Raw genomic sequence first — 26,890 nt, forward strand, 5'->3', positions numbered from 1 at the left:
CAACGACCTCGACTCCGGTCGCTCTCTCGCCGTCGATCCCTATCCCTGGCTCGGTCCAGAGGCGTTCGACACCATTCGGCTTCGCAGAGCAGGTCGTCCTCGGGGCGTCGCACACGCCACAGTAGGTCGAGCCATCGAAGTCGATCAGCTAGCCGGAGCCGTTCGAGCCGTGCAAGTCGACACAGCCCTCGGACCCGTTCGAGCCATCGAAGCCGTGACACCCATCGTAGTCGTTCAAGCCGTCGGAGCCGAGACAGCCGTCGGAGTCGAGACAACCGTCGAACCCGTGACGACCGTCGATCCCGAGACAGCCGTCGGAGCCGGGACAACCATCGGAGCCGTGATGTTACTCGTCCTCCCCGCTGTTCCACTATGGGTCAAGGGCGCCACCTTTCTTCCAGGAGTCGATCTCCCTCTCGTCGGAGCCAGGAGATATCTCGACGCCGTTACCCCACTCCAACATATTCTGCCTCGTCCACAGATCATCGCCGTAGACGGACCCACTCCCGTTCATTATTGAGGAGCCCCCATCTACGTAGACATGCAGCGTCTCAATCACCCATTGCAACAGAAGGCATCAGTCGTCCAAGGCAAGAACTTTCCCCGCAAACGAGAGACGGTGATTCATACGAATATGACGAGTCATATTCTCCGGATGAGGACGGAGAATCTCGTACTTCGGCCCTTTCGCCAGGGGACGCTGTGGGAGACTCCAAACCGGGTTCCCCTGTGGGGGACACTCGCCTGTACGCGGAGCAGCTAATCCGCATGGCTAAATCCCTTAAGATTGAGTGTAAACCCGAGGACTCAGGTCCCATTGATGATATCATGGATATCTTTCATAATCCAGATCTGGGCCCCATAGCTTTTCCCATTATTAAGAGCATAGGGGACATACTTCAATCCAACTGGGCTAGACCCGCTTCAGTCTCCTCCTCCTCCAAAAGAGTGGAGAATATGTACAAAATACGTAAAGAGGGAGGAGAATTCCTCTTTCAGCACCCTTCCCCAAACTCAGTTATAGTGGAAGCCCTACCAGGGAAGTATAGGTCGGGGTCACATTCCTCTCCACAAGATAAAGAGGGTCGTAAGCTCGACATCCTCGCTAGGAAAATGTATTCCTCTAGTGCGGTGAACATCCGCATCTCTAATTTCCTCGCCATCATGGCATGATACCAATATTGCCTTTGGGATCATATGTCAACATCTATCCTATTGATACCTGAGGATCAGCGCCCCTCAGCGGTCGCTATACAATCTGAGGGTATGTCCTTAGCGAAACAACAGCTGACGGCAGCAAGACATGTAGCGGATGCTACTAGCAAAGTAATTGCGTCATCAGTAGTCCTCCGTAGACATGCGTGGCTACGGCAGTCTGCACTTCCACACGATACTAAAGTGCGGATTGAAGACCTTCCGTTCAAAGGTACTTCATTATTTAGCGACCAGACAGACACGTTTCTGGATCGTCTTAAAAAGAATAAGACCAATGCTAAGTCACTTGGGATAGCCCCACAGGCACCAGACGTCAGAAGACGGTACTTTGGCCGACAATCGGCCCAAGCGCCCCGCCCATACTGTTTCCAAGGCCAGTTTCCAAGGCCCTCCTTCCGCCCTTCATTCCCCCATTCCCAGAATGAGAGGAAATTTCAGGGTAGACCCAGAGTAAGAAAAGCCCTAGCGGGTCCCCAGGGCAGTTTTCAAAGAACAAACAAGCATGACTAGATGTGTCTGTAGATTTCAGAGATCGGTTGTCGCAATTTTTCCATGCGTGGTATTCCATTACCTCTGATGCCTGGGTGTTGAAAATAATAAACGTCGGTTAGTTTATCGAATTTAGTAATTTGCCTCCATATAGGCCTCTGGGTCATTCTAGTTCGCAGACTCTTACCCTGCTATTGCAGGAGGTTGAATGCCTTCTCTCTAAAGGGGCCATCTCAGAAGTCCCATGTAGTGAGGTTAAAACGGGAGGGAGGGGGCAAACGCCCCATTTTGGACCTTCAGGACCTTAATAAGTTTATTAAGACTATGAAATTTCGAATGTTATCAATTCCAGAGGTCCTCCCTCTCTTGACTGGTCATATGTGGTTTGCGGTTTTAGACCTGTGCGATGCCTATTTCCACATTGCCATTCATGAAGAGTGTCGCCGGTTTTTGAGGTTTGAATGTGGAGGTAGATTCTACCAATATAATGTATTGCCCTTCGGGTTGTCCACAGCCCCCAGAACCTTCACGAAGTGTCTGGCGGTGGTAGTAGCTCATCTGGCGCTTAAGGGATATTTAATTTTCCCTTACCTAGACGACTGGCTTCTGGTGGGTTCCTCCCACTCCCAGTTGTCTGCTCAAGTTGATTTAGCTCTCTGAGTTCTTCATAGTTTGGGTCTGGTGGTTAATTTCAAAAAATCTAGATTGGAACCAGCACAAACTCAGACCTTTATAGGAGCACGCCTGGAAGCTGTCCAGACTAAAGCGTTCCTCCCAGTCGACAGGGGCCATGCCATCCAAACGTTGGTGTCCAGATTTGCAAGAAAGCACCTCCAGACAGCATACCGTATCCAGCAGTTGTTAGGCCTTATGGCCTCCACTACGGCCGTAGTTGAGTTCGCTAGACTCCGTATGCGCCCAATGCAAAATTGGTTTCTGCGCGCATTTCGGCTAAATGTGGACTCCCAATTTAAACAATTCTCCATCCCCCGGTATGTCATCGCCTCCCTCCAGTGGTGGCTGGACGATACCAACATCTTGGGAGTTCCGTTCCTTCGCCCTTCTCCTAACAAACACCTATTTACAGATGCCTCTCTCTCAGGGTGGGGGGCCCACTGTGATCATCTCACGGCAAGGGGAATATGGTCACCCCTAGAGTCCTGGTTACATATAAACCTTTTAGAGCTTCGTGCCATCCGTCTCGCTCTATTTTCATTTACAGGGCACCTGGACGGACAACGCATCCAGATCGCTACGGACAGCTCCACTGCCCAGTATTATGTGAACAAACAGGGCGGCACAGGGTCCGTTTCGCTCTCCAGGGAAGCCAGCAAAATATGGGAATGGGCTATAGCTCACCAGGCTACACTAGTAGCGATTCATATCGCAGGGGTGTCCAACACTCTAGCAGACACACTGAGCCGTCTCCCCAACCAGAATCACGAGCTCACCTTATCGGGGCCCTGTCTAGATCACATTCTCCATTTATGGGGACATCCACAAGTGGATCTTTTTGTGACTCACCTCAACACAGTGTGCCGCAAGTTCTGCTCGAGGGCAGGAGTCGGACCAGGATCCATGGGGGATGCGTTCCAGTTGATTTGGAACTGAGCCCTTTTTTATCTCTTTCCCCCATTCCCCCTTCTTCACAAGACCATAGCCAAATTGACCGCAGACAAATCAGATGCTATTGTGAGCGCTCCATTCTGGCCCAGGAGGTCGTGGTTCACAGTGCTAATGTCACTTGCGCAACAGAACTACGTCCTTCTACCGAAAGATCCCTCCCACTTCCCCCCAGACCTACAACTGGCGACTTGGAGGGTACATCCCAGGGTCAGTGGTCTGACAGAGTAGCCAAGGTTTTGTTACACTCATTGAAAGGATCCACCAGACGCTCATATGATGCAAAATGGGGCCGCTTTTCAGTCTGGGCTCAGACCAAAAATGTTTCTCCTGTTTCCTGCCCCCTGTCAGTGGTGTTTGAGTTTTTGCTGTCACTTAAGGATGAGGGTTTATCAAACTCTTCTATTAAAGTTTATTTAGCCGCAATTTCGGCTTTTCATCCTAATATTGACTCCTTCTCAGTTTTTTCCCATCCCCTTTCTAAAAGGTTTTTGAGAGGCCTCACTAATTTATACCTTCCGGTTGCTCATCCGGTCCCTCAGTGGAGTCTCTCTCTGGTTCTAACACAACTCATGAAACCTCCCTTTGAACCAATGGCCACCTGCCATTTGTCATTGTTGTCGTTTAAAGCTGCCTTTTTAGTAGCAATTACGTCAGCAAGAAGAGTGAGTGACTTGTCAGCACTATCTTGCTCACCTCCCTACACTAAATTTCATACGGATAGAGTGGTGCTTAGACCTCAAATCTCCTTTTTGCCTAAAGTCGTCTCAGCCTTCCACCTTGCCCAGGACATTGTCCTTCCTGTTTTCTTCCCCAAACCCTCTTCGGAGGCGGAGAGGGCCTTACACTCCCTAGACGTTAGGAGAGCCCTCCTTTTTTACATCAGGAGGTCCCAACCTTTCCGTAAAGATGACAACCTGTTTGTTTGTTTTGGAGGGCATAGAGTAGGTCACCGGGCATCCCCGCAAACTCTCTCAAGGTGGATCACGGCTACCATCAAACTATCTTATGAGCTTGCTCGTCAGGAATGTCCTCCCATGATTAAAGCACATTCTACTAGGGCATATGCAACTTCCGCAGTCTTCGCATCGAGGATAATCTCCGGGACATCTGCAGAGCTGCCTCCTGGTCCACTCCCTCGACGTTCATGAGACACTACGCTGTGGATGTGGATGCAGCGAGAGAGGCAGCTGTGGGACGTGCTGTGTTGCACTCATTATTCCGGTGATTGTCTCCTGGTAAGCGAGCTCGCTACTCTCCCAATGTGGGACTGCATAGAAGCCATTCAGATGAAAAACAGAGTTTCACTTAGCTGTAACTGTTGTTCATCTGATGGTACTTCTATGCAGTAACACATTCCCTCCCTCCTTCCCCGCTGTGGGACCGTTAGGCTAGTCCTGGTTATGGTTCCGTGGCAGCCGGATTGGAGAACTGGAGGGAAGAGTGCCCCCTCCCCCTTGGGACATGTGACCGAGGGGCGGGGAGATTGCATGCCCCAAGGGGAGGGGGAGCACTCTCTTTAGAATTTGCTAGAAGCTAACAAATCTTATCCGTGGCTGGCCTGCGCAGTCCCAATGTGTTACTGCATAGAAGTACCATCAGATGAACAACAGTTACAGGTAAGTGAAACTCTGTTTTTCTGTCCTATCCCCACGCTTTTCAACTTCTGCATGAATCCACTGAGTGAGCTCATTTGGCAGTTTGGAGTGCAGTATTGTCACCAGTATGTAGATATCACCCAGTTTTAATTCTATATTTCATCTGATAGGCTTTTCATCCACCACTGTAAGTCAAAGGGGTTGAGCTAAAGGCAACAGAATTAGATAATAAAAGGAATATATTTATTCAGTGTGCATCGATTGATGATTAAAAACAAAGGGCCTGAGAATTGGACTTCATTAAGATAACTGCAGACATGAGTCTTGCTGAGATAAAAACCATATCATACAAGTAGATGAAACATGAATTACACAATAAACCACAAAAGGCCAGACTTGTTTTGGCCATTTGGGCCTTCTTCAGTGGTCACCAGTATAAAAACTTAAAACCCACATCCAATTTCAAAAAGAAAACATGGCTTTCATATCTCAATGTCAACACACAAATAGTGCAGGTTTTACAATTCTTGGTGGATGTGGTGTCGTCAGCTAGAAATCTTTCAAATCCAATTCAGTTTTAGTCTAAAATTAACAACAGAAACTCTTTGCTACTTTGATTTTTTTTTTTTAAAACCAAGCAGTAAGCAGTAGGGTCTTCTGAAAAGTTTGAAGTGTTTCTGGTCCACAAATAACATGTTTGTTTAAATTAGTTCTTTCATGACCAGTCCTCCATTTGTGGGTGAAACCAGTTCTTATTCTTCATGATCTCTGTGCATTCATTCATACAAGAACTGCTTGATCCTGCAGAGAGCACTGTTTGTAATCTTCTACAGCAAGCTGAAAATGATTCAAGAAGAAAACCCCAAATGTGCATTTGCTGAGTTGGTAGGCCACCGTTCTGCTGCATTCTTAATTGATTACTGCTGCAGCAGCATCATGAGTAATTTCTTCTTCACAAATCTTCGTGAACGAGGCTGTCAAACAATATATCTAATTCTCAATGAGGCCAAATCTGTGGATACTTAAATCCGGAGATTGGACCCATGAACAGACAAGACAGATCTTTCTGCAAACATGAAAAATACCCCAGATTTGCAAAATAATCTAAAATATTTTTTAAAAAATTAGATTGGGGGTTAGCCTCCCAAATAAAATAAGTGGTGCCTGTAGCTTTAAGAAATGAATGTCTTCAGTGGCCATTGCTAGGCAACCACAACTGTATTGCCAGCCTTCAAGCCTTGGCGTCTGTCTGTAAAAGGAAAGGGAAAGATCCCTTTCCAGAGTTGTTTTGTCATTTGAGGGAGAACTCATTGTGGCCAGGTTTGCCAGCCATCACTGGACGACTTGCTACCACCCAACTAAACATAACTCACCCAGGCCTGGCTGCTTGCAGCTACTGCTTCCAGTAAGCAGCTACTGTTCAAAAGCAGCCACCCCATGAAAGCCATTGTGGTGTCATGAGTTTCAGAATAGGACCTGGCAGATTCAGGTTCAAAACACTTTATATATATCAATATAGCCAAAAATGGGGGCTAAGTGGGTTGGTGAGTGAATGGGAAGGAGAGAAGAAGCAGGAAAGGTGAGAATATGGGGGCTGCAAGGAGGAGGGAAATAGGAAATAGTGTGAAGAGGGGATACAGGAGAAAGTCATGTGCCTCCTGCAGGTCCCCCACAGTGCAGCTGGGCGCACCAGCCACTGAGCAAATGAGCAATAGTTTTTCTATTTAGAAGATGCCAGGGAGGGTGGGAAGGAAGGAAGGAAGCAGGAAAAGAGGAGGGTCTGTTGGTGCTTTCAGATAACGGAAAAAGGAAATAGGAAGGGGGAAATGAGATGCCCTCTGCAAGTCCATGTGGGTTCCCATTTTGTAATCTTCTAATTTTCACTCTACAGTAATCTGTAGTTAGTATCATAACCCATGCTACAAGTCTTCCTGAAGAAAAAGAAGCTAACATTTTGCTATATTTATGTTAGGCTGTGTTCCCTTGGCTAGCTTTCATATTTATATGCGAATGATCAGAACTTTTTGACTTGTTTTCAGAGCCTTACTTTGTCCAGGCATTGGATTATGGCAACTACATCTATTTCTTCTTTCGAGAAATCTCAGTGGAGTACCACAGCATGGGAAAGGTAAGGGAGTGAAAACTCCTCTTAGACCAGGGTGGGTTAGAAATGACCTTGAAATGAGAGCCATAAATCACAATGACAAGGTCATTGTTTTGAGAGGATCCTGCTGCTCATGGCAAGGGTTTGGTTGGTATGCGGTATTACACTGCTTTGATATAAAACATTCTGGCTTGTGATGGTGACAAGATGGGAAATTATTATTTTTTTCTTCTCTCCATTAAACTGGAAAGCATATGGCAAATTGATTTAATTCAGAGCTCCAAATAATCATTACAAGTCTGACTTTGAAGGAAGGAAGCAGCTGTATTTGGAAGTCCTTCATCAGAGCAACAGAAGTAAATGGAAAGAAATTTCAGTCAGGCCATATCATAAAGAACAATGAATGCCCTTACTGAAAGCATTTTTTAAAAAAAACTATTCGCACAATAAATTTATTTTAAAAGCTTACAAGGTTAAAAAGAATGACATAAATAAAAAGCCAGATGATGCTTGCATAGTTTTTAAAAAATGCTGAGGCTACTGCGTGCCTCAGAGGCCAGCGGTGTAGGCCGCATGGATGGCAAATATAGAATGTGCTTTTGTTTGCGGAAATAGAGGGCTGAGTGGTCTGCATGAAAATGAGCTTGATATGTGACTGAGAACTGAATCTCCTAAAGGATTTTTAGCTGTGTATGAAATGTCACTGGTTTATCTTTCATAGCACACAGTTCTAAAGCTGAATTTTCTCCTGTTTGCTATTTGCCATAGATTATAGGAAACATGGCATCTTATTAAGCATGCGAGACTGTCATTTTACCTTTTTAAAGGTGGGGCGGGGACAGAGTTCCAGAGAAGTCTTTTGGATAACCTGTCATTTCAGTTTCTGTTTTTTTCCTTCCATCCCTAACTGCAGGTTGTTCTCCCAAGAGTCGCTCGGGTCTGCAAAAATGATATGGGTGGATCTCAGCGAGTCCTGGAAAAACAGTGGACTTCCTTCCTGAAGGCACGACTAAACTGTTCAGTTCCAGGCGATTCACACTTCTATTTCAACATATTGCAGGCGGTTACACATGTTATCCATATCAATGGCCGAGATATCGTCTTGGCCACTTTCTCCACTCCTTATAACAGGTAAACCTGTATCTTTTCTCCTGTTTTAGTACTAGGGAGGGGGGTTGCTGCCTGCTTGACAATATTGCAATACATTTTTAAAGTGTTTAATTATTCTTACAACATTATACATGGATAAAGTGCTGTAACGTACTAACCTGTGTGGGTGACAAAATTTGTACTGAAACATAATCAGCAACCACACACAAGAAACCTTACAATGTTTTTGTAGTAAAATAACCTGTGGAAAGTAATAAACCCCATGTGACTCTAGTTTTTGCCATGGAAAACTTCCTTTCCTTCCTCTCACTGGGAATTTTTACTTCTTCCTCGGCATCATATTTTTGTGTGTGTACATAATGTTTTGGGAAAAGGTCATGGGAAAGTGACCAGCTGTATTGGGCCTACAGTGACCCATCTTATATGCCCATTGTTAACAGCAGCGTGGTGTAGCTGGACATCATAGGATGTTCACAGGCAAAGTCGATCAGTATTCTGTGCAGTGCTCAACCACAGTATGATTCTTCAGCCAGTGGCTTGTGGAACAGCATTAACTGGATTGCTCCAAACTGCCTTCGTGCATATTGGCATGAACCTCCCACCAGTTGTTGCTTAGCTGCTCAGTGTGTAATGTAAAAGTGATGAAGCCCACGTCAGTTGCAAAATCCTCAGTATACGTATGCTTCCCAGTGTGTAAAATGGGGCTCTGCATGAGCATTTGTACTGTGAAAATCTCGCCGTCAGAGAGAAGTATAAGTTTACCCTTTGGAAGAGTGGTCAGAGAATCCATAAGCTATTTGTGGTTCCACTGTTGATATTTCTGTGTAACATGGTAAAGAAGACGCTCAAAGGTTCTGAATGCAATTTATTTAGAATGTCTGCTGCTCAACTGTATTGAGATGCATGGGACTTGTGAAACGAAACAGAGCATCCTGGAGCAAGCCCAGTGCATTTATTTGTTTGAACACATGAAGTTGCCTTATACTGAATCAGACCCTTGGTCCATCAAAGTCAATATTGTCTACTCAGACCAGCAGCGGCTGTCCAGGGTCTCAGGCAGGGGTCTTTCACATCACCTACTTGCCTAGCTCTTTTAACTGGAGATGCCGGGGATTAAACCTGGGACCTTCTGCATGCCAAGCAGATGTTCTCCCACTAAGCCACAGCCCCTCAAGCAACACCTCACACTGTATTGTTCACAGATCCGTCTTGCACGGTCCATTAATGTTTTGATTATTCCTCTTTTCTGTTGGGGGTGGTGGTTGGAGTTTTTGTGTAAGTAGCGATCTGTGTGAGTTGGTTTCCGGTAGACCTTCCGATAGACAGTTTCTCAAGGAAGAAATTAATCATCTAAATCACGCACTGCTAGCAAACAGCTATTCCAGAAATGAAATCAGAAGGGCCATTAAACCAAACAAAATCAGAAAACTCAGGAAAAATAGTCTCCCATAGGAAAGGTATTCTTGCCATTTATTAAAGGAGTCACTGATAGGATGGAGAAACCTTTGAAAAAACATAACCTACAAACAGTGTTTAAACCCACCAAGAAAATACAACAGATGCTACGATCAGCAAAAGACAAAAGAGACCCCCTCATCTCTGCAGGAGTATATCGTATACCTCGCAGTTGTGGACAAGTTTACATCAGGACCACAAAACGCAGCATACAAACAAGGATAAAAGAACATGAAAGATACTGCAGACTTGGCAAACCTGAGAAATCAGCAGTGGCTGAACGTGGACTGACACAAACAGGGCACAGGGTCTTAGTCCAAGACACTGAAAGACTGGACAAGTCTACCAACTATTTTGTCAGATTACACAGAGAAGCCATTGAAATTCATAAACATCAGCACAACTTTAACAGAAAAGAAGAGAGTTTAAGAATGAATAAGGCTTGGCTTCCTGTCCTGACAACCTCCAGACTAACAAAGACTACAGTCCACAATAGCCATGCAGATTAGCTTTGGATTTCACATGTTAACAGATCACTTCAGGATACAATGGTTCTATATTAACATACCACACCCTCATTAGCACATTATCTTGATACTTACAGGACAATGATTAGCACATTGCCTTTGATACTTTTTGCAGGACAATGATTCAGCTCAAACCCAACCCCTTTCTGACTATATATTACTCTTCCTACACACTTGACACTGAGAGACACCATCCTTCAGTGTTACTGCTCTGAAGATGCCTGCCACAGCTGCTGGCGAAACGTCAGGAAAGAAAATACCAAGACCACGGTCACACAGCCCGGATAACCTACAAGAACCAATAACTGTTGTATGCCCAGTAGGAATAATTCTCCCTTATCACAGATTGAACTTCCTTTATGTGAACAGATATATCTTCCTCTTTCTCTGTACAGCACCCAGTACAACAGAAGCCTGTTCATGGTGATGTCCTTTGGTTACTGTTGTTATTCAAGTAATAAATAAAAGTAATGGGGACCATTACTTTGACATTCACAGTTTTTAGGTCAGCTAATAAAAAACATTTACAGCATCACCTCATCTGTTAAGAATTTATAAGTGCTTATATATTACCATACACTTCCCAGTAATTTATGGAAACGTGCTAAGGTCTCCAGGAAAACTTTGGTAAATATGCTAATTAAAGAAAAATTACTGCAGTAACGAGCAGGGCCTGTTTCCTTTCCCATGTTTTATATTAGAAGGGACATTTGAGAGAAGAAGGAAGGAATGCTTTGCTTCACATATTCAAACTGCGTATTGGCTACCTGATGTCAAAGAGTGACCTCCAAAAGGTCAAAGGCAGACCTCCCACTGCTGTGAAATGGAGAGAAAGTCCAGGGTACATTGCATAATAACTAGCATTGACAACAAAATTAGAGCAGCTGCTTTGGGAATGATTAAGCCATGAAATGAAAATACAGCCAAACACAAGTAGTAAACACATTTTATGTGAAAGAAAATCAAGTATAATATTTTCTTTTGCCAATAGTGCTAGAAAGAGTCAATAAGATGCTGACTTTTTTCACTGTTTTTTGTTACTGTGACTTCTCTAACTTTTCTTAACATAATCAAAGATTTAACATTAATTAGCAATATTACTCCTTCAGGGCAGTCCATCAATCACTGTTCTTCTCCCTCAAATTGTGCTGTTGGCTAGGAAAGAAACAGTGTTTTCCTCCTGGAAACACTATAGACCAGAGTATTGATGGAGCAAGCTCCTGATCATCATCATGCATATAAAAGCTAGTTTGTGAGTTCTTTCTCTCTGTCGCACTCTAGCATGACTAAGAAACTAAAGGTAGGGCTATGTCAAATACCCATTCATCTTTTCTGAGCTGCAATGGCAGGGGTCTTCAGTAGGATCCAACAAAGATTAGAAAGCACAGCAGCAAAGCAGGCAAGAGTCGAACAGATGGCAACACTAATGTAAATACTAGAATGCATATACTAACTCTTACCAAAGTGTGAGATGATACTTTATGTAGCTGGGTTCCTGGTGCCTAAAGGCCTAACTCTGTCAAGCCTCTCATAGAACAAACAGTTGCTTGAGTGTCAGGGTAGATCCAGCAAGTTCTGCTGCTTGTTAGTACAGACATCCTTCAGTATTCCCTAGCTCCATGATGCATATATTCATGCTGTAAACAAAGCAGAATGTGTAAACTGCCTCATCTGTTACAAGACGGAAGCAGGTACATGGTAAATGTCCAATATGAACCTACTTCTAATGTAATATGATGCAGCCCAAGGCCATTAGGGCTGACATTATCAGCACAGACGATAGCTGGCACTCTTTTTCATCCCTTCCCTTATCATTGTAACACAAGTTGTGGTAGGAGCTCTTGAGGTGCCTCCATTCTACCAGCTGAATATGAAACTTACCTGAGGGCCCAGTCCCCATGTCACTAGGCCCTAATGACAACGCCCCTTTCCAGTATTGCTCTGCTTACCCCAACAGAAACAAGAACCACTGCTACAAGCATAATCTAGTAGAATATGTAGTTTCTAGTTCTTCTGCTGAGCAAACACCTACCTTCAAATACTTTTATTCATGATCAGTGGTATTTAATTTATTATCCCTTTGGATAATTAAACCTCCTAGTTAGCATTCCATTTAGTTTGTTCTCTAACCATGTCTCATTTGATCCTCACCTTAGTGTTATCCCCACTTCCGAATTCCAAATTCCAGTGATTGGACATATTATAGCCTTAATATCAGGATTAACCTTAACTCAGGATTAAAATTCTCAACCAGATGGTGCTTACTATCTGATCAAATTCATGTAGCAAAAGTCAGACACAAATGCAGCACAGTAGATCATGTGTAAACAACAAAGGCGGATCAATGAATAAACCATACCTGAAAGCCATTGACTAAAAGATACATCTAAGCTCTTCCAAAAGTGTTTGTGTAAGACTGTAATTATGTTTAGCAATTGCTACTATTAAATTACATGCAAATAATCAGAAAGTCCAGATTTGAATTTTAGTCAGTATAAGGCAAATCTATCTTTGCTTTTGCAAACTGTTTACAGTTGACTGAGTTAAGCAAATTCCTACTGAGAGGAACTCAGCCAGAAACTTACAGGAAAATTGAATGATGTTCAGAACCTCAGCGGATGGATAGTGGTATTTTGCTAAACTTTCAGGTTGAGTGAGGTGCATCAGTATGCAAATTGTATCTATTCAAACTTCCCAATGGTTTCTAGAATGCAAGTAGACATACAGCAGGGGCTGTGAAATTTAATGTCGAGAATGTGTTGAATTTACAGCATATCTTTCCATCTAGAGAACAGGCTGTGAATTTTTTGTAATGCAGTAATTTCTTGGTACCACGAGTTGTCAGAACTATATCTCAGAATCTTCAAAATTACTGTAATGTACTGTTGTTTGTATCTTTTGGAAGCAAGCAAAACTGACAGGAACTGACTGTGCATTGGTGCATCTCAAATGTCTGCATGGGAATAGGCTTTTACTTTTAATACCCCGAGGTTAAAAGGTTCAGAATTGAGTGGCCTCCATTGACAGGAAGACTTCTGTGCAGCATGTTTCTCAGACAAAAAATTATGCATAACTTCTGAATGACTAACTATTTCTGGAAATGTCATATTGCAGCATCCCTGGCTCTGCTGTCTGCGCTTATGATATGCTTGACATTGCCAATGTATTTACTGGGAGATTCAAAGAACAGAAGTCTCCAGATTCGATATGGACACCAGTTCCTGACGAGCGAGTGCCCAAGCCCAGGTACTTTTATCTGCTGAGTGTGCTGCAGAGCAGGTCTGAGAGTTTTTATAGCAATCCACTCACTGACGGCCTGATGTTATCATATTTTGTAATCCGCTTACTGATTGACTGAAAAGTTTTTTCTATCATGCTTGTAATCCATCCAGTGAGAAAGGCGGACAACAAATGAAAATAATAATAATTGCAACATTAAATAAGATGCAAAACCAAATGTAGAACAGGCGAAAGTGTGATTTGAGTGCAGCCAAATGGGTTTATAGCCTCAATTAAAAAGAGTTTGCTCAGACAAAAGGAAAAAAGCGGTGCTTCTAGTCAACTAGTCTGTACCATTCTTACGGGCAGAATACATTTAGGCTGTGATATGGGAGACAGATTCACTGTTAAACATTGGGGGGGGGTTGCACAAAGGAAGCTCCACATACACTTAAGCAGCAGGAGCTTGGTCTAACCCTCCCTTCCTGACTGCCTCTAGAGGTTGTTGCCTGAACAAACAGGGCCAAGTTCCTGGGGCTGCTTTTTCTGTCTCTCCAGATGGGACATTAAGAGTTGGGTGGCCTTGATGTCTATGGGAGTTAACCAATTGTTTGCTGCTCTTCCACAGAAGAGAACCTCTCAATAAGTCTAATTTCCTCTTTTGATAATAAGGAAGGGAAATGTGATGTAGAAATAAAAGCAGTCCACAGACAGATGTTAGGTGAAAAACAGTATGTGTTTTCTCTGACTTATAGGAGATGCTTTTCCAGGTTCTGGCTCCCCTTTTGCTTCTTCTGTGTGTCCAGAATATTTTTGTCACACTTCATTTCGTTTTCTGTTGTCCTGAAAGTAATCTTTACACAAGTATCATGCATAAACACTGTCTCTACCAAGCACCATGGGCTTGTTCTTATTTATCCCCCTCCCCTCCACCCTAGTACAAATCTTGCTGAATTTGCACAGTCGCATTCCTTTACCCACACATGTTTGTAATTTTCTCATAATGAAACTTTAATTGCAATACGAGAGTTGTTCAGTCTATGCATATCCATAATTACTCTATGTAAACTTGTATTGTGCCCTTCTGCAGTTCAACAAGTGGACAAGATAGCAACTGTGGAAAGAAGGAACTATAAGGAGGAGGAGGCATGAGTTAGGGCACAGTCAGCAAAAGAAAGTAGATTTTTCTGCTGGCGGCATATGATTGGTTTGGCTCAGCTTCTGTGAGAATACTGGGGAGATTCCAGGAATGAACTGAGCACATTTGTATTCCAGTTATCCAAGACAGATAACACTGTGTCTTATTAGAGGACTCTGCAGACTCATGCTTAAAAGGCTAGGGTTTTCATACTTGTCAAAAATAAAATGTTCTTAGGAGCCATAGAAAAGAGGATGTTTACTCAGATGCTGGCTGGGTTCACTCTACAGGCTATGTTTTTATGCATCTTTATTTCACACTTTCAGAAAAACATAACATTTCCCTTGTAAATTAAATACAGTGCTTTTAAGTTCAAGAACAAGAGCCTTGCAGAAGTAAATCTGGAGTGTGCCTAAAGAATTGGCAGAATCTTTTATAAAAAAAAGAATTGGCAGAATCTTGCCAAACTGTGCATGTGTTTATTGGGCTCCATGTAGATGGATGAACTGTGAACTTGCATTTTACAAACTTCATAATCTGCTTAGGAAATTTATGTGCCCGAATGGTCATAAATCAGTAATTCCCCTGATACGCAAAACCGAATGCTAAAACTCTCACTAGGCCCTGAGGAAATCTAAGAGTGTGTCAGTTGGTGGTATTATGCATTGTTTGGATACTTCTACAAGGCCTCTAGCACAGTCTCACCTAATAACAGATGCTTAGAAAGAGAGTTTATGTAAAATATTTACACAAAAGCATTAAGTAATTACATTCCTTCCCTCTCTGTGTTTTATTTAGACCAGGTTCTTGTGCAGGCTCTGATTTCCTGGAAAAATATGCATCTTCCAATGAATTTCCAGATGACACTTTAAACTTTATCAAAACACATCCTCTCATGGACGAAGCAGTACCATCAATTGGCAACAAGCCATGGTTTTTGCGGACGATGGTCAGGTAAATAGCTTTCCTTCAGATTCCTTCCCTGTGTTCCCTCCCCCCAATATCCCAAATTTTCAGATATACTTTGATTTGCTGTTCTAAAGTTCCGCAGACACATCTGCCGTGGTTGCCATGAATCTGACTCTCAGCCTGATTGGAAACTAATTAAAATTTTTGAAAGAATACTTCAGAAAAGTTTACAGTTACATGACCTGTGCTATTTATATTGAGACCACATTGAAGCAATACTGGGACTAATGGCATTTAAAATCTGCTTAAATAATGCGGAAATCAAGGTGATCAGTGAGAGCTAAATTTGTAGATGTCATCAAAAGAGAACGCTGGACTAATGGGCCTGTCATCTCCATTTGAGACCATTCCTAACCCTAATTCTTATGTTCAGACATGTTATTGTAGGGATAAGGAATTTTGCCACAGATTACGAGTACCACAGTACTACCAAAACAGCTCTAGAGTATGGAAAGATGCCATTCAGTCCAACCAGGCTGCCGTCAGCCTAGATCCCAGACAAAACGCCTGCATGTGTGTTTGCTTATGGGTTAACATTTGGCACCACAATAGAAAATTCCGAGTAAAATTAGCATGAACCTTAAGGGTACATCCACCGGATGTAAAGTTTGTGTGCTAGGATGTTTTCAGGAAATGATAGTGCTGGTCAGGATATGTTGTGGATAGTTCCAATGTTTACACAAGTGTTCAAAGAAGTATTTTCATCCAAACAATCCTGTGTCTCAGTGTAAAAGGAAATAGTAATAGAGACTTTCCCCTCCTCCACAAGGATACATAAGTAACTTCCAGTCTGTGGAAAATACTTTGAGTGATTGATGTGTTTTGTGTTAAGGGAAGATTTGTACATTATTTTTTCCACATGTCAACTGGCATGTATGACAACATTTATATGTTGTTAGTATATTTATTTGTGTCTCACTACAGGAATCAGATTTCTATATCAGCTTCTGAAAACATACATTAAAAAAACACATTATGTAACCATTCCCACAGTATAAAATGCAGCTTACTATGTAAATTTGGGCCAATACAGAAAAATATTACAAGGTAATCTACTCAGGAAGCACTCTAAAAAGAGCAAGAACCGCCTTTCCTCAAAATATTGAACAGATATAAAAATAAAAACTTCATTTCCGTCCAGCCTAGGCATAATTTTTTCAGTGAATATGCATTGTATGGATTTTTTTGGTTGGCTTAAATGGAAAATTGGGGGGGGTATGAATATAAATTGTGCTAGGAAAATTGCTAAATATTTATCTAAGAACTAGAAAGATAGCAAAGCAAATGACTGGCTAACGCGGAGGCTAAAACTGTGCTGTTCTCATTTCAGATACCGCCTGACCAAAATTGCTATAGATGCTGCTGCTGGACCGTATCAGGATCACACTGTGGTATTCCTTGGGTCAGAGAAGGGAATCGTTTTGAAGTTCTTGGCCAGGATAGGAAAGAGTGGTTTTCTAAGTGATAGCCTTTTCCTGGAGGAGATGAGCATTTACAATCCTGAAAAGTGTGTATAATTGGTTATATCTCTCAGGGTTTGTTTGTTTGTTGTTTGAAAAACAAAATTGGTTCTGAATTCTCAAGTACAGTGCTGCTCTCATAGAAACCAAACAAACTTTGGGGCTGGGTTTGGTTCTGTTTTTAATTGAACTCTAAATGTTCATTATTTTGTTTCATAGACTCATAGAAACATAGAGTTGGAAGGGACCTCCTGGCTCATCTAGTCCAACCCGCTGCACAATGCAGGAAATTCACAGCTATCACACACACACACACACACACACAGTGTGCCCAGGTCCATGTCCAAAAGATGGCAAAAAACCTCCATGATCCCTAGCCTATCTAGCCTGGAGGAAAATTGCTTCCTGACCCCAAAGTGGCAGTCAACATTATCCTGGGCACGAGAGCCAAGCACTGATGCAGCCCTCCTGCCCTCCCTCTCATGATCTGTGTTTTATACATTTTAATTTCACCATGAAAAATCGGCCATGAAGGTGAGAAAATGATCCTACTTAGAGGCTCTTTACACCCCAATTCACCACCCAATGTTCCATTTAAATACATTAATAGTGATCCATGGCAAGGCTAGTAATGTGTATGACAGGAAAAGGAATGGGGTGCATTCTCTTGCCCACAAGCTCCATGGCACACACCAGAGATCTGGACAGGAAAAGGAAGGCAGAGCATGTCTTTGCCCTCTGAACTCAAAACCAAACCTACACTGCCTCCCCACCTCTTGCCCGTGCTCCAGCAAGCCAGGATATTGGGTATACATAATATGCTGGTTTAATGTTGCCTAAAGTAATCAGCATAATTATATACCTCTTTCCTAAACTGAAAATTTCTGCTCTTCTGGTTTTATTGTTGCTTAGAAATATTACTGTTCCAAACCAATTGTCTAAGGATTATGTGACTAGCATCCTTTTCTTTTTCCAACCAGGTGTAGCTATGATGGGGTGGAAGACAAGCGAATTATCGGCATGCAATTAGACAAACAGAGCAGTGCCCTCTATGTAGCATTCTCAACTTGCTTAATAAGGGTTCCCCTGGGAAGGTGTGAACGTCATGGCAAGTGCAAGAAGTAGGTATTTCTTGGCATCCTTTTTTTCACTGACAACCCCTTTCTCAAAATCATAACAAAATACTGACAGCAAAGAGCTCTAGAATGACCCATGTATATCTCCTCTGTTAAGGGCCTGCAAAGCTTCTAGAGACCCATATTGTGGATGGATGAAGGAAAGTGAAGCATGCATGCAGCTCGTACCTGGAGATAGGTAAGTTGTAATTGGCATTGGAGGATATTGTGGGTTTCTAAAATAGTATTACTCAAATATGCCTTTGGATACAGCTATAGTGAAAACCAACAGGCAATAAACCCTAGCACTTTTGATTAAGAACAGGAATAAATGTTGGGTTTGTCCATTGGCATTCTTCTTGTTTCCACATTATTATTTTATGCAAAAAAAAAAAATTCTAAGTAAGGCCAGAAATATACATTACATGCAACACAGGGGTGCCACTAACAGTGGAGATTCCATTTCTCCCACTCTACTCCCAATGCTTCAGATAACTGAGCTTATGTTGCGATGTTATCAGGTTGTGCATTTCCCCTAATCTGCATAGCAATATTAATTTCTTCTTCCAGGGAATGGAAACTCACATCATAGTGATGTCACTTACAGGGTGATTATCAGGACGCAATTAGATGGGAGATGGGTGGTCTCCCAACATCTTTGACTTTATTTAAAAACCATTTTGCTGGTGGGGGGCATTCTCCCATGTTACTTTCCCAAAAACTGCCTTTGCCCTTCTGAAAAAAAAAAGACAATTCAAGGTACAATTAGTTTTCCAACATATTGGATATGGTTTCAAAGATACCAGGGACCACCAAAAGGACAAATAAGTAGGTTCTCGTTTAAACCAAGTCTGAATTCTCCCTAGAAGCTAAAATGATTAAACTGATGCTATCATACTTTGGCCACATCATGAGAAAATAAGATTCACTGGAAAAGACAATAATGCTGCAAAAAGTTGAGGCATTAGGAAAAGAAGAAGACCCAACATGAGATGGATAAATAAAGGAAGCTACAGCCTTCAGTTTACAAGACTTGAGCAAAGCTGTTAATGAGGAGGTCATTAATTCATGCGTGTGTGTTTGTCAAGTCACAGCCCCCATAGGGTTTTCAAAGCAAGAGACTAACAGAGGTGGTTTGCCATTGCCTTCCTCTGCATAACAACCCTGCTATTCCTTGGTGGTCTCCCATCCAAGTACTAGCCAGGACCAACCCTGCTTAGCTTCTGAGATCAGGCTATCCTGGGCTATCCAGGTCAGGGCCATTAATTCATAGTGGCAGCACATAACACACACAAGTAGTTCAGCATGCTTCTGCCCATCTCTATCAATAAGATTGTTAGACTCAGATAACTGATTTTTCAAGACCTGTCTGAGAGCACTATGGCTGAATAGGAATTTGTAGCCAAGGGCACCTCCAGGGCACTGACCCCTACAGTACATCACTGTTAACACATGGAGGGGGGAGAAAAGAACTATGTATAAAGTAGAACTGGATTAAAGTGTCGGAACCAGTTTGCTCTGCAGTTACGGCTGATTACATTCATTTAAAAATGACAAAAGCCGCTGACCACTGAAAATATAGCAACTTGTTCTAATTTAATGTGCATTAATAAGGGGAATCAGAAAGTGCTAGGCCTCTGATAACCTGAGTATGGAATTTCATTATGTTGTAGCAATATTTTAAGGCTGAAAACTGTACAAACAAGTTTTGCTCTGTAACTGATAACCTGCATCTTCCACCCCCACCAACCACCCCCCCCCCCAATCTCACCAGCTCATACCTATTCCTTTGGCTGGTTCAAATGTTGATTTCATTTAACTTCTTCACTGCATTGCTCTGCCCTCATTATTCCTTCTTTATAGGTATTCATTAAATAAATAATTGTTATTGGTCTTACCTCCTTGGTAAGGGAACATCTTTCAAATTCGTAAGTTAAGGAGTTTATTGTAGAAATTCCACAGCTGCAGATTATGTAATACTTTTCCCTCACTGCAGTACTGCTGTTGTGAAGCTAGTGCTCTGTCAACCCAAAAAAGTAGCTGCTCCAGACTAGTTCAGAAGCATGTGAATGCATTTATACCACATTCTCTCATGGACAGATCGTAAATTTGTTCCACATTTATCAGGGCATACCTACCCATGTGTTTGACTCACTAATAACCAGTTCTTAATATGCCATAGAATGAGCTTCAAACCTTCCAGTTTTCGAGCGCACATTTTCAGCCAATATACATAGGAATGTGTATTTGTTAATTCATATTTAAACATTATGTCATACTGGCAGTGGCAGCCCAGACACCCAAACCCTCTACCCTACTGTGCATCCATTATACATGCTGTAGTTAATCTGTGCATCAGCCCTGGGCTGTGCTTGTTACAGCAGCCATTTTCAATGTCATCTGAAAACCCTATGAGAGGAATATTTGGTTAACTGGATGATTTTGTATTGTTTCAAGTATCTAGATGTCAGTGGTAGTATTTACAGGGGGAAAATGTTTGCAAAGTATTGTTTATCCCCCCAAAAAACACCTGGAGAGTAATGCAACATGGATTATTTTATGAATGCATTGTGCAAGTGTAAGAGGAATAATTGGTTTCTGTTACCTGCTTTTCACTCACCATCGTTATGACTTGTCTATAGCGAGGCCTGTGAGTGCAGTAATTCACACCATTATGTTTCTTTCTGTTGTATAGCTTGGAGTTTGAGCAGGACATAGAGCACGGCAATACAGATGGACTGGGTGACTGCCAAAGTAAGTAAAACATGCTTTTACTCTTCCATGTATTTTATACTAGACAATTTCTATAATTGCTTGAATGCCGCCAGATCAGGATCAGCAAAAATAGTCATAATAATAGGAGAAACAGCCCTTAGCACAACAGACCTTTAAAAAGGTGAAAGAAATATTCAAGGAAACGGGTGGTATAAAAATATCACCTGTTTAAATGGCAATTACATTGGAATTAAAATCTAGCTCTGATGGAGATTTAATTATAGATCACACCTAGGTTGTGCGTCAGAACTCGGTTAATAATAGTGAGTATTTTTTTAATATCTTGTGCCATCTCTGAATTAGGGAGTACAGTTTAGCTGAACCAATTAGAAGGGTTGAATTTTGTGATTTTTCATGAAGGGAGATATCTGGATAGTGGAATCATATACCTTCTCCACACAGTAGTTTCTACCCAGTGCCCAATAATCACATCACAGAGAGAGTTCTTTGCAGTTCTGATGTGAGCCCTTTTTAAATGTGACAATAATTGACCTTGCCTAAATGACATCACTGTTAGTAGGAGGGAAAATTCCTATTTGCAAACAAAGTATGGTACTGTAGCCAATCAGGGTTGTGAATAGGGTTTTCCCCACTTTGGACCCCCTCCCCCTGGTGCAGTCTAGCTGGCGGGGGGAGGGGTCTTACCAGGCCTAAAATGAGGCATAGGCCTCATTGCTGGCATGATGACATCAAGTTCTATCACAAAGTATTTGCCCAAATACCAGAGCATCTCCCTTGTGATGATGTCACTTCTGGAAGTGATGTACCTGGCAACCTAGTTGTGAATTGGGACAAATAGTTGTAGTTTTGAGGTTCTTACACATTGTTCCCTCTCAGAGGCCCTTATCCATGCCAAAAATATTCACTTCCAAACATTCACCTCAACCCATGAGGAAGCAGTGAGTCAGAATCCTGCTAGAAACTTTAAATGCAAATGTACATTTGTACAAAGTCACTTTAAACAAATATGTGTTTGCTTTACAAATATAAGTCTAGGTTTTGGTTTAGGCGACATATCTGCTAAGGGAAATAACCACAACCCAAGCAAGCCAGGTTTTGGTTCCAGGTGTCCTGAAGTGTATGTAGCTAGGTATAGTTCTACTAGCCAGGTGAAAGGAAATGAGATAGGAGGGCAAGGCGCATTTTAGCGTTCTATAGGTTGTCTAAACCAAGGCTTCTTAAACTGTGGGTCTTCACCCCGTATGGGGTCGCGTAACTGAATGTGGGGGTCGCGAAAAATTTGGCAACAGCAAAAGGTTTCTGATTTATGATCAGTAAATGTTTGATTTGTATACCTATTTTGTATACCTATATACCCGAGGTCGTGTAAAAATTTCTTGGGGAAAAAGGGGTTGCGAGTGGGAAAAGTTTAAGAAGCCCTAGTCTAAACCATTACATTGATGGTAGAACAGATTCGTCCAGGAGAGACAATTAAGAAGGAATGGGAAATAGAAGACAGAACTAAAAATACCTTGCAGAAAAGTAACATGCCACTAAGAACACAAAGCAAACCCTTCTTTCTGAGACAGTAGTCTCCTACATGCATGGAAAGGGGGTTAGATGAACATTCACATATGTAATTCCCCTGGTACTGCCCAGGAAAAGAATTTATCACTTGGTTCTTCTTCATGTATGTATTAGAGTTAGAGTAGAAAAGGGGGAGCCCTGACCTGGATGGCCCAGGCTAACCTGACCTTGTCAGATCTCAGAAGCTAAGCAGGGTCAGCCCTGGTTAGTATTGGATGGGAGACTACCGAGGAAGTCCAGGGTTGCTGTGTAGAGGAAGGCACTGGTAAACTACCTCTGTTAGTCTCTTGCCATGAAAACCCCAAAAAGGGGTCGCCATAAGTCAGCTGCGACTTAAAGGCACTTTACACGCACACAGAAGAGGGGGAACACATAGTCCTGTTCTAAATTCCCTCTCACAGGGTTTGAAACACATGTTTAATTTTGCATTATTTATTTATGTAGATATATATACCCTGCTTTTCTCTCCACTGGGTACCCAAATCTGCTTGCAACATTGTTTTCTCCTGCTCACAGATCCTATGAAGTAGGTGAGGCTGAGAGAGGGAGTGGTCCATGGTCACCCTGTGACCTACCGTGGTGTGGTGGGAATGGAGTGGTGAAACTGGGCCTCCCAAGTCCTAGCCTCTAGGACACTGCTCTTTATTTTGGTCTCTTTAGCCAGCCCTGAACGTTTTCTGCTCCTCAAAAAAGCCACACAAAGAGCAGTGTCATTCTTGTTGAGGAAAAAGCAGTTCAAGGTAACATAAAGCTGTGAGAATCAAATCTACCCCTTGAGATGAAAAACACACACATGGCCAATTATCTAATTTCAGAACTCGGGAGCTGCACTGTAGAAGTAACCTTCTTTCCTAACTCTTTAAAACCAGCCTCTCTTTGTTAACCTCAGGAGAAACATTGAGAAGCTCATATGCCAGAAGTCATTTATATTACTGCCCCTGTGCTGGGACTTGACACGGAACAGCCATATTCTGATTCCTTCAGTAGTGCTTAAGAATAATTCAAGGTGCATCTTCAACTTGTCTTAAATATCCTTATCCTCATAAGTTTAATTTATTTTAATTGGTTAAAGGATGTGGGGGAGGCAGGACGGTGCATGATTAAAAAGACAAAAAAAGATGGTTGGTATGCATTATGAAACACTTCTGGCCTGATCCTAAGTACATGTACTGTGAAGTACATTTCACTGCATTCAGGGACCTTTCTTAAGGACGAAGCCTTAGACACAAACCCTGAGCATATAAACCTAGAAGCAAATTTCACTGATATCAGTAAGAATAAATGAGTCCAGAGCTGCTAAACTGTAAAGCAGTTAATCTGTAATGCTTGTGCAGGTAGGTCTACTGAAGTCAATAGGAATGCTCCTGGAAATACCTTGAGGATACCAGCTATTACAACCAAAATGAAGACTTTTGAATGGCTGAATGCAATTTTTCCAAAACCTTGGGGAAACATTACTTACTACCTAATAAATTCAAAGAAGACATCACATAGAGTTCTGAGATTATGATGTTCTGAATGAATTAAAACCTAGAGAACCAATCTGCATGTTGTCAGCTGAATATTGTTTTAAGCTTTGTAAAATAGCCCCAACAATCACAAGTCTTGCTTTGCTCTTTATATTGTTTGCAATGAATAAAATACAACTGATAAAGTTTAGGAATTCACATTTCCTGACCCTCTGAGAAAGCTGACTTCACTGTGCATAGCACAAGCACGTTTTAAATATGCCACTATGTTTATAACTGAAGTCCATTTTGCTTTCGTTCTTAGCATCAGATTATCTCCTACATCAGCCTGTTCTAGAGCAAGAAGTCTGGGACCATTTGAAAAGTTTCGGAAAGGCTTATTTTCATGCATTGAGGTGGTTCAGTGCTGCAGTTCTGTCCATAAGATGACTGTTACTGTATTGAAGTTTGATTCTGCCATCTCTGTACCAACATGGCTTTTATTCCACCATCTATAACAGGAATTTGATAAATGACTGGTATTCAGAGTTGTTCTCAGTATTATATGTTGGGATTAGAGCCCATAACATCCTTCATCGCATTCCTCACTCTCATTGGCACATAAGTTTGAGCAAAGATTTCACTTCAGACTTAATTCTTTTTTATGAATTCCACCAAAACTGAATGTGAGACATGATACTACCAAAGGCCGTGGCCTCATTTACTAAGATAAGTATGTTCTTTGTGTAAGAGGACTGTTTTTGACAAGTAACCATTTAACAGTTCGTCATCTTGAAGATGGCTGTCTTCCCACTCCACTGCAGGATCCCATTTTCTTATGCTGACTCAAAGGAGTTAGCCAGATTGATCGACTTAGTTTACCTACAGCCTAAAGGAAATTTTAAGGTCATCAATCCTACGAAGTGAGTGGGATTAATCCCAATGCACAGAGCTAGTTATTAGCCATATGTGTAATTTGTTCTGAAGGCCTATATGGCCCGCTGGCCTTGACCAAAAAAATTTATACCACCCTGTCTTCAGTATTTTTGCCAGCCTTGTGATCCCCCCTCTGTTCTTTTATGATTCACTGGTATGGTTTATCGAGTCATTTGTTGCCTTTTCTCTTCAACTAAACTTCAGTTATGCAGAAGACTTTCATGACTGTGAGCACTGGCTTGGATCCTGTGCCTCCTTCCTGCCTATGCGCCTCTTTAAGGTTTTATTTAAGAGAAGATGCAGCAAATATTATAAACTTGTATGAGATGCTCAAGATCTAACACTTCCACTGTATGAATAGTAGCAAGGACATGTGCAAGGTTTTGTGGATACAGCACTTAGAGCAATGTTAGAAATAATCCTTTTCCCCTCCTCCCCTCCTTTCTCTTTTTTTTTCCAGATTCGTTCGTAGCCCTGAATGGTAAGGAAGTTCCTAGTCATATCATTGTAATGTTTGTCTGTACAGGTCAATTTTGGAAGAATCATGTTTTACAGTCCTGTCAAATACTTCCATGCTTTTTTATTTTTTTTAATGTTGTGCCCTGATTTTTTTTCATAGACATTTCAACTATTTCATCAGATCATGAAATGTCTTACACTCCAGTGTATGGTCAGTGTCCAGATTTTTTTCAAAATTCTTCTTCAAATCTTTGTATTAGCTGATAGATTCATTCCCAAAATAGATTGAATCATTTTCATTCTGGGGCCTGGTTCACTAAATTCATCATTCTCTTCCCTGAAGTGCAATTATTTTAGTCGTGTTTCCCAAGAGGACATTCTCCTTTGAGAATTTAAGTTAGAGCCAAATACCTTGTATAATTTGCACGCTTGAAATATGCAGCTTTTAAAGACAAGAATCTAGGGGAGGAATGGCCTATGAGAATACAGTGGTCTGGAGACTGGACCTCATTTTGACCAGTTCAAGAGTCAGTTAATATAATAAAGTTGGTGTCATTTGCCATTAAAGACTTCACCTGTATGAAGCTGCAAATGACATAGATAGGACCATTTATATGCTTCATATAAATATATTTATTTCTTACCATTGTAAACATTTTCTTTATAAATGAAAATATGGGGAAACCTTTTTGTTGTTGTTATTACAGCCTAACTAAGTTTGGAGAGGGCAAGAATAAAATTGTTTTGAGGGATGGATCTAGTTTATAAGCCATCAGTTGGCCCACCTGATGTAGGACACATTGACTTGGAAGCAAGTCCCACTGAATTCAGTGTACTTACAATGGAGGAGAAACAGTTTGATTATAGAGCAGTTTTCAGGCAATCGAAGACAGAATTTTGCCACCTCTTCCTGTGAACAGGCTTTCCGTCCTGTGCACGAGGAAATCACAAAGCTGAAAGTCCTCTTGTTGTAGAAAAATGATCCCTGATCATCCATCTTTTCATCTTTTCTCAGCTCTCTGCAAGGTAAGATTGGAGCCATAGTGGTCAGATTTGTATCATGTACAAATTTGTATCAAGTATCATGTGGTTTAATAGGAGTATAGATGCATTATGGACTGCGTACGTTCTACATGTGTAGGAGGAGCAGGATTGTATTTGCTGGCCCAGCCCTGCTTTTTACATATGCTCATAATAACTGTCAAAGAGCCTAAAAACTATTTGCAAACAGGTTCTCTCCAAACAATTGGGAACCTTGCAGAAGGCGAGATTCTCAAGCACATCTATGAGGCCTACACACGTACAGTTCCTTCTTTCACAAATTATTATGAACTAAGGTTGCCTACTCCAGATTGGGAAGTTCCTGGTGTTTTAGGGTTGGATCTTGGGCCTTGGGGAGAGACCTTAGTGTGGGTATAATGCCACCGAGTCCACCCTCCAAAGCATCCTTTTTCTCCAGGTGAACTGATCCTTGTCACCTGGAGATTTGTTGTAATTCTGGGAGATCTTCAAGCCCTACCTGGAGGTTGGCAACTATATGACAGACATGAATATGAGGCAAGGGCAGGGCCAACAGTCATGATCCCGCTCCCTTCCATATGTATAGAGTGTATACCATTCATAATGTTTGTACAATATCAACATTCTGCAACGAAGAGACATATGGACTGCTGAATGCAGGAATAGATGGCCTAGGTAAAACTAGACGTTATATTAGCAAATG

The 26,890-nt window shown here is 42.0% G+C and overlaps 1 protein-coding gene across 4 annotated transcripts in view; it reads left to right on the forward strand.

Annotated features, from left to right (window-relative positions):
• SEMA6A (semaphorin 6A) overlaps positions 1-26,890 on the forward strand; it is a 93,190-nt gene that overhangs the window by 29,469 nt on the left and 36,831 nt on the right. For 2 of the 4 annotated variants that reach the window (XM_056847954.1, XM_056847955.1), the window contains exons 8-16: positions 6,965-7,053; positions 7,943-8,160; positions 13,236-13,367; positions 15,277-15,432; positions 16,778-16,954; positions 17,888-18,028; positions 18,141-18,221; positions 20,718-20,776; positions 25,169-25,189. In XM_056847954.1, coding sequence (XP_056703932.1) covers positions 6,965-7,053; positions 7,943-8,160; positions 13,236-13,367; positions 15,277-15,432; positions 16,778-16,954; positions 17,888-18,028; positions 18,141-18,221; positions 20,718-20,776; positions 25,169-25,189 — 1,074 coding nt within the window. Of the gene's footprint in view, positions 1-6,964; positions 7,054-7,942; positions 8,161-13,235; positions 13,368-15,276; positions 15,433-16,777; positions 16,955-17,887; positions 18,029-18,140; positions 18,222-20,717; positions 20,777-25,168; positions 25,190-25,327; positions 25,379-26,890 lie in introns of all 4 variants that reach the window. The other 2 variants (XM_056847953.1, XM_056847956.1) reach the window with 2 other exon arrangements.

This window comes from Euleptes europaea, chromosome 4, assembly GCF_029931775.1.
Source record: "Euleptes europaea isolate rEulEur1 chromosome 4, rEulEur1.hap1, whole genome shotgun sequence".
In the NCBI taxonomy this organism is placed as follows: domain Eukaryota; kingdom Metazoa; phylum Chordata; class Lepidosauria; order Squamata; family Sphaerodactylidae; genus Euleptes; species Euleptes europaea.